This window comes from Grammomys surdaster, unplaced genomic scaffold (assembly GCF_004785775.1).
Source record: "Grammomys surdaster isolate TR1022 unplaced genomic scaffold, NIH_TR_1.0 126086, whole genome shotgun sequence".
NCBI classification, from domain to species: Eukaryota; Metazoa; Chordata; class Mammalia; order Rodentia; family Muridae; genus Grammomys; species Grammomys surdaster.
This window is the reverse complement of record NW_021620894.1, coordinates 2,008,591-2,017,260: the sequence shown is the minus strand read 5'-3', so window position 1 is coordinate 2,017,260 and position 8,670 is coordinate 2,008,591. Positions and strand designations below refer to the sequence as shown.

The following is an 8,670-nucleotide window of genomic DNA, read 5'->3' as shown; positions in this document are numbered from 1 at the left end:
TCATCTACTGTGCAACACGCACCTACCCTTAAGTGAAGTTTAAATATCAAGTCAGAGTCCATGGAGAAAACGGATTTTTCTTTTGCCAGCAGTTGTCAACTGGGGATGGCTTCTTGGTTCAGTATGGGACATTTTATCATTTGCTTCCCATTTCAGAGCTTGGATCCTATCTAGCTTTACCTGTGCAGCCTGATGCATGCTGCCACCATTGTCTCTATTAATTCATAAGTGCTTCTGTCCTACTGTGTCTGGGAGACCTTTCCTTGCTATTCACCATTCCCTCTGACTCTTAGCTCTTTCTACAGCTGTCCTGTCATGCCTAGACACATTATGTGCCCCGTTTTTCCCTGGTGTCTCTGTGTTAGAACTGTTTTCACACCTCTTTCATGATGATCCCTGAGCTGTGATGGATCATATGTGTTCCTTATGAGCGTTGCACAGACACAGATTCTCCACATGTTAAACAGTCATGAATTCCTGTGTGAACCACCTCCTGCTACACAGGGAAACATCTCTGATGAAGCCTGAGAACTGCACTAATCTGTGGGTAGAGAATTAAGAATTTATACGACAGTGCGATATTTTGTCTGTTCAGCAGAACAATATGAGTGGGTTTACTGCTGGTGCGTATGAGGGTCACAAGACTTGTTTGTTTTTTTTTTATTGTTAGCCAGATTTTTAGGACCAGGAATGTGTTTTCACTAAAATGACATAGAAAAATAGTTTCGAATTAAATTAAGCTACAGTTTCAGATTAAAAGATTTTCTTTCTCAAGGTTTTTCTCAAGGCAACTTTAATGTCTTTGTTCCTCAAGCTGTAAATTAATGGATTCATCATAGGAATTAAAATGGTATAAATGATTGAAGACGTCTTTCCATTATTCATTGTTCCAGCTGAATTGGGTTTGAGATACATAAATGCACCAGATCCAAAGAACAGAGAAACAGCAATTATGTGGGAGCTGCAGGTGCTGAAGGCCTTTGACTTGCCCTCAGTGGACTTCATCTGCAATATGCTAGAAAGGATGAAGCCGTATGAGATAAAGATGATCACAGTGGGTACAATGATGTCCTTTCCTGCTACAATGAACACCTCTATCTCATTGACATAGGTGCTGGTGCAGGAGAGCTGCAGCAGAGGGAGGAGGTCACAGAAATAATGGTTGATGGTGTTTCCATCACAGAAAGTCAGTCTCAGGACACATCCAGTGTGGATCATAGCACCAGAAAACCCCATCAAATATGAAGCAAGCATAAGATAAGAACACACCTTGGGAGACATGACAATGTTATACAAAAGTGGATTGCAAATGGCCACATATCTATCATAGGCCATTGATGTGAGAATATAACACTCAGAAATGACACAGAAACCAAATAAATAGAACTGGGTCATACATCCCGCATATGAGATAAAATTTTTCTTTAGAGTAAAGTTCATCAGCATTTTTGGTATAATTACAGAAGAGTAACAAAAGTCTACAAAGGATAAGTTAAAAAGGAAAAAATACATAGGGGTGTGAAGGTGAGAATTCAACACAATGAGTATAATTAAAGCCAAATTTCCCAATGCAGTTATCATGTACATTAGTAGAAAGATCAGAAACAGGGGAATTTGGAGGTCAGGCTGGTCTATTAACCCCAAGAGAATGAATTCAGTTACCACAGAGACATTTGCCACAGCCATGGTTTTATAAGAATGCCTGTGAAACATAAAAAAATAAAATACAATAAAAAAAAGTAGATTAGAGGATCATGCAAGACTTACCACTATTGTTTTACAGAACTGAAAGCATGGCTGTCAAATCTTGTGATGGCTGCAATAGAAGTCAAGGGGAAAGCAAGAAGTATAATGCACACACCAGCATCACCCTTGCCTTCACTATTTCTTTTTATTTTATCATCTCTGTAACACAAATAGATACACTAACAACTGGTTTTTACAATCCATTCAGACTGAACTCTGAGTGTGTTAGAACCATGAACACTGTTTCTAATTTAAACAAAAGAACCAGAATCTAGGAATGATGAGAATTCCGGTAGAGTAGCATTAGGTTCCATAGTATGAGAACTGTACATGCACAGAGAACTTACTAATGTAAGCATCACAACACAAGTATCTACTGACTCAAGAGTTTTCTTGTCTGGGTCATCCATCTGGAGATTTCTTTTGAACCTTTGGACTTTACAAAATCAGAAGAAAATGGCATAACTCTGGTGCTTGGACTATATCAGTGTGAAGTCACTAAAACAAAGCACATTTTGAGACATTATTACATGAAGTGAATTCCATATGCAATCACAGTTATATTCACAAACAGAAAGAGTGCAGTGAGGTCTCATGAAACCCAGGGAGGAAAAATTGAATCATTCTGATTAAAATGAAATAATGTTAAAATATCTAACATGAATAATTCCTAGATTGTTCACTGTGTGAAATTAGCTTTGTTACTTTGTATATCCAGATATCCTGACATGAAACAGTAAAATAAGGTTCTCATTGCATACACACACAGACACACAGACACACACAAACACACACACACACAAAACACAAACACAAACACACACATACACACACACACACACACACACACACACATTATACCTTCCTAATATTGAAGGCAGCGCCAATAAGCTTCATTGAAAAGTTACTTTACAATGAATTGCAATGAAATTACACACACACACACACACACACACACACACACACACACACACAACCTTTTAAGCCATTTCAGTCAAGTTGTTTTAAAGGTCAGGAAACTAATAGGACTGTTTTCAAAGCTTGCTTTGCCATTTCCTGCTGTCTTCCTTGATAAACAGGTTTTGGCACTGCAGTATTGGTACGTGGTATTCTAAGAGATTACAGAACAACAAATACTCTAATTCTACAAACTTTCTCCTATTTTAGAGAAGTAAAACTTAATCCACTAAAACACTAGTGGAAAATGAGAATCCTGTGTATTATCACACTAGCCCCTGAGAAACCAAACACTTCAAATGAGTTTAGTAACGTACTACACATGGCTATGTGCAAAGTATAAGCTTACTTAGTATCTTTGCAGGAACAAAAAGTGATATTAAAAGAGAATGAGACGAGAGCAGTTTCATACTATGCCATGATGAGTCATTCATATCTTGGGGATTTAAATTGTGCACACATTTCTCTATGGGGATTCTACATATTCTGTGCTTGAGCCAATTCTAAACTCCCATCTTCCAATCCCTTCCATCTCCTCTGGGATAGCTTGTGTTTTGATTCTTTCCTTCATTGCTAAACAAATCTCCACTTATAATTTTCCATACAACCCTCTAATTATTTAATGAAAAATATATCAATAAATATACTATCACACAATTTAGGTGACATCTTTCCTGACATATCTCTCAAATCATTTTTTTAAAGTTTGGACTTCTGGGAATGGATATAAGCACTTTATATATGCTAAGCAAGTAGTCTACCACCAAACTAATTTTCTCATCCCTAAAAATCCGTGCTATATTTTGTATAATTTCTAAAATTTTGTACTTTCTATAAATCCCTACTTGACTATCCTTCTTACACTCATTAGACATAACACATTAGTGGTGGGGTCAGCAATTTCTGAAGCTGTTACAGAACAGAATGAGGATTACAGACTTAAATGGTCTGTATTTGACAGCTCTCTCATACACTTCCTTATTATGATAGTTTCGAGAGGTTACTGAATATCTCCATGCCTCAGGAATTGCAAATGTATATCCATTTTCCACTGGAACATCATAGTGATTCAGAAAAATAAGGGGAAAATGATCAAATAATGCCCCTGACTATAGGTAATAGTGAAATACCATCTCTGAATATATGTGATGTGCTCTTAGACTTACAAAAAGGCTCTATGCATATTAACTCATTAGTATTTAATAATATTCTAAATTGAAGGACTTTTAAAATGTAATGCAAAAAAAATGGGTTACCAACAGCCCACAGGTTACTGCCTTGAATAGGAAAGTTTGAAATGTGTTCACATTAGCTTTATGTTGTAACTATCTATATCTATTAAACATCAGAGAAAGACTTTGCACTGGAATTAGTTATTAGTTATGATACTCATTTTGAAAAATGTTCACGACACCTAATAAATTGTAGAAACAATATATCTGGAAAAATATCATCTAATTTGTTAAATTAATTTATTACCCAAAAGTTTGTTATGGAAATCAGACCCTTATATTATCATATTAATATTGTATATGGTTTGCATATGGACATTCACACCCCACCAATGTTCAGTTTAGTGAGTAAAACTTGTTAAAAATTCTGTCAAGCCAACAACAGTTCTTGTAATTCTAGCACTCAGGATGCTAAGGCATGAGGAATGTGAGTTCCAGGTCAGTTTGTCATGCTCATCCACTATTCTTTCAACTAGTGTTGAACTTAATTTACAATAAAATTTGTGAATATTGACAGTAGAATCCAACTATGTTACTGGCCTAGGCCAGCAGGTTGTTCTTCAGTGACAAGATCCTGAGGAGGAAGACCATATAACAAGTATATAGAGAAAATGGGAAACTATCAATATTGGAGCATCATACAGTTCTCTCTCTCTCTCTCTCTCTCTCTCTCTCTCTCTCTCTCTCTCTTCTTCTTCTTCTTCTTCTTCTTCTTCTTCTTCTTCTTCTTCTTCTTCCTCTTCCTCTCTCTCTCTCTCTCTCTCTCTCTCTCTCTCTCTCTCTCTCTCTCTCTCAAAGTTATGGTCTTCTTTTTCTTTTTGTTGTTATATGAATAAATGTATATGCATATACACACATATTCCTCAATATGTAATCATTCTTTTCACTGATCCCAGACACCTCTTCTCTCAGAACCCTTCTCTATGCTGAGGCTGGTTCTTGGCACCACAGGAAATCCAACAGAGTCAAATAACTTGGACCCTTGGGAGCTCCTAGAGACTGAACCACTAACCAGAGTGATTATGGGCTGGACCTAGGCCCCTGCATAAATGTAGCAGATGTGAATCTTGATTTTCATGTGGGTCTCCCAACAACTGGAGGAGGGATTGTCCCTGAATCTGTTGCCTACTGTAGGACCGTGTAAGGATGGCTTGTTTTCTGGTGGCACACTGGCTAGAGATGGCCAGAGACCCAACAGGTATCCCTGCAAGGGACGACATTGATTTTGCCACACTCCCAGACACCAGGCTCCTGACACATGGCCGAAGACCTCCATTGATCAGCACCTTTTAGTCGTGGAGGGCAACGCCTCTACCAGCACCTCCAAAGGTAGAGGGCATGACTATGGGCCCCAGAGCCTCAAGAGATCTCCGTATTAATGAGAAACCTAAAGGCCAGAAGGCATAGTCAATTAAGCATTCCTTCTCAAACTCTCCTTCTTTCAAATGGTATTTAGCCTCAGGCTCACCCTGGGAGTACAGGGGTACAGCTTCATTCACTTTTCACCATGACAATAAACCTTTTTAAACCGTGGACTTCTTCACATCTTTGGGGCCAACCTTGGACAACCGTGGAGGGGGCCTTCGACTATCGGTGACCTGCCAACTCAAGCAAGCTAGGTGAGCCAGCCCTGACCCAGCAAAGTGAGTCGCTTTGACCAAGAGTCTCTATCCTGCAGGGTGCTGCCAGAGCTTCTCTCCCTTGCTCCTCTTGGCTGGTTTGGTCCAGCCCACACAGCCCCCAATCTCATCACTTCTGTGGCTCCCAGAAGTGTCGATCCCCACATGCCTTCTTGTCCAGGATCCCCATCCAAGAGCTCTGTCCCCACAGGACTTCATGCTGAGACGTCTCCATTCCCCGGGGGGAGCCCCATGGCTTCTCATAGCCCATCTTCTGCCCAGCGCCTTGTGGAGTGAACTCAGGGGATCCACAACTCAGCCCAACAGGACCCACACCCACACATGAGCTACAGCACTACAACTGATGGAGGATGTGGTTGTGGGTCTGTAGCTTGCACGTGGCCATTGGTCCTGTTGGGCTGAGCTGTGGATCCCGTGTGTCTGCCGCCCCAGACAGCTGGAACCGCAGCTCTGGGAGAAGTGTGGGAATTTGGTCTATGAGAAGCCTCGGGGCCCTGTCCAGGCATGGGGAGGTCTCAGCCTTTGATAAAACTAGAGTTAAAGTCTTATCTGAAAAAAGTAAACAGTTCAGTTTCTCTCAAGCAAGCTGATATGAGCTGAGGGATTAATTTGCTAAAATAGGTAGACAGGAGTTACTTTGGGCAATCCATTTCTCTAGTCCAAGAACAAAGAACTGGAATACGTATGAACCTTGCAAAGAGAAGGTATAATTAATTTTATGTTCCTGCAAAGACATTACTTTCCAAATGGTATACACTTAAGTGATACCAGCCTGAAACATTGTCCTGCTTCCTGTGTCCAAGATGCAGAAATATGTGCATCTCCCTAGAACATAGTCCTCAAGCATTTTTCACTTACAATAAGCCAACAAATAAGCTCAGAATATTTATTCTTTAACGCTTCCTATGTGAGATCCACTCTTGGACTTAGAAAAAGTCTACTATATACTGTTTGCTTTCTTTTTTTCTTTTTGTATTGGATATTTTATTTGTTTACATTACATTTCTAATGTTATCCCCTTTCCTGGTTCCAACTTTGCAAGTCCCCTATACTATTTCCCTACTCCTGCTTCTATGATGGTGCTTCCCATACGCTCACCCACTCCCACTTTACTGCCTTGGCATTCCCCTACATTGAGGCATGGAGCCTTCACAGGACCAACGGCTTCTCTTCTCATTGATGCCGGATAAGACCATCCTCTGCTACATATGCAGCTGGAGCCTACTGTTTGCTTTCTTTCAACCTTGGCTACTGCATGAATACCGACCTACTCTAGTTATTTTCTTAATTTCTAGATTTTCACAATAAGCACCCACTGTTATCACTTAGAGTTCTTCATGGTTTAATTCTCATGTTAAGCACAGAGTCACTCATTAAATGCCATCTGTCTGAGCTCTTTATAAAAGGAACAGAACATCATATTTTATAATCTTTTGTGATAGCATGAGCAACTGCAGGCTAGACCCTGGAGGAATGGAAATATGGGGCCGAGAATATTGACAATGGTTGGACATGAACTAAATACTAAATAGTGTGAGACTTCTAGAACTCCCTTTACAATCTTGTGCCAATTGTCAGGAATAGATGCAACTGAAATTGTAGTACATCTGAGCACTAATGCTGAGATTACATCATTATGAATGATAAGTGAAGATTGGCAAAGTGTTTGGAGTAATTATTTGGGCAAAATTAATAACAAATATCCAAAAACCAAGTGTATACATTTTATAAAAGGAGCTAATTTGATTCCTCCACGTATCATAAAGAGAAGATCAATTTCAGAGGCACTCACATTCTCTAAGGACACAAGCCAATGGGAATGGCTGATTATAAATCAGAGAAAACAAGCAAGGTACTGAAAAGTCCATATACATCATTTAAAAAGTCAGAATTGTATCCAGTCATTATGATATTATCAGATTTTCCTAAATCTCTTAATATAATCCCCGATAGTTTATATGCAGAAAGAGTTGTTTGGCATATAGAGACTGCTGAATTTGTACCTGACAACTGAGAATTAACCTTGTTATTTATACAATTGCAACAGGCCATTAGAAGCAGAAATCTCACATTGTGTATCACTCATATTTAATTGCATAGAGGTTTGCCAGGTTACTTACCTCAAGATATGATGAAATTGACCAATTGCAAATAGGAAATGTGTTAGACGCCTCAAAACTTCACGAGAAACCTCGTGTTAATGAGAAAGGTTTAAAGAATAAAATGTTCCAGTGTTTTTTGGCAACAAACCAAAGAAATAATTTTAAAAATCTCCTAAACATTCTCTATACAATCAAATCCTGTGACCTGCTGACAATAACCCTAGGGGTACCAAAAGAAGTTATATGTGACAAATGAATGTTTTCCGTTTTGCAGAATTTGGAAATCAAGTGTATATACACTATACCATTGACATATACTGAGGGTTTCAGTAGGCAGCTGCTTTAAGTTCTATAAAGGCTGATTGTGTAATTACAATTGATGGAAATAATGCTAATTATAGGAGATATCTGCATAAATTAAAATTGAAATGCTCCCAGATTTATATCCATTAAGGTGAAATAATTCTATGTATATTACAATATAAAGCATGTTACTAGTATACCACGAAATCCCATAGGACAAGCATTTATAGATAGAAAAATCTAACCATACCTTAAAACACATGCGTATTAAACAAAAAGGAAGAGTAAAAACCCCAGGACAGACTAAATATACCATGTTAACTCTACATTTTCTTAATGTTGGTAATAAAGGAACAACAGCACTTTAGAGACACTGGGTTATCAAAAAAACTGAGGCACTAGGCCATCCAATATACTATACAGATGTATTGACATTAGAATAGAAACTTGCGTAGTTTTAAGACAGGGACATAGTTATGCATATGTATCTACAGGGAATGCTGTAAGATTAGATCTAAAGATTAGATCTGACCAGGGAAAACCTCTTATCAGCTGTGAAATGAATGTCTTCACAAAGCAAATAGCCCAGATGATTCACTCTCACAGACTGTCCAGTTACTGAATTCTCAGCAGTATGTATGCACAACAAAGTCAAAAGGGATGGCTCAAATGATTGAGCATACATGACAG

The 8,670-nt window shown here is 38.7% G+C and overlaps 1 protein-coding gene across 1 annotated transcript; it reads right to left on the bottom strand.

The window, feature by feature from the left end:
* Nucleotides 1-736: 736 nt before the first annotated feature.
* On the bottom strand, nt 737-1,686 carry LOC114611155 (olfactory receptor 8B8-like). Its single transcript, XM_028755803.1, has one exon. The coding sequence runs from the start codon at nt 1,684-1,686 to the stop codon at nt 754-756; it is 933 nt and encodes a 310-aa protein (XP_028611636.1). The 3' UTR covers nt 737-753.
* Between the last annotated feature and the right edge of the window lie 6,984 nt (nt 1,687-8,670).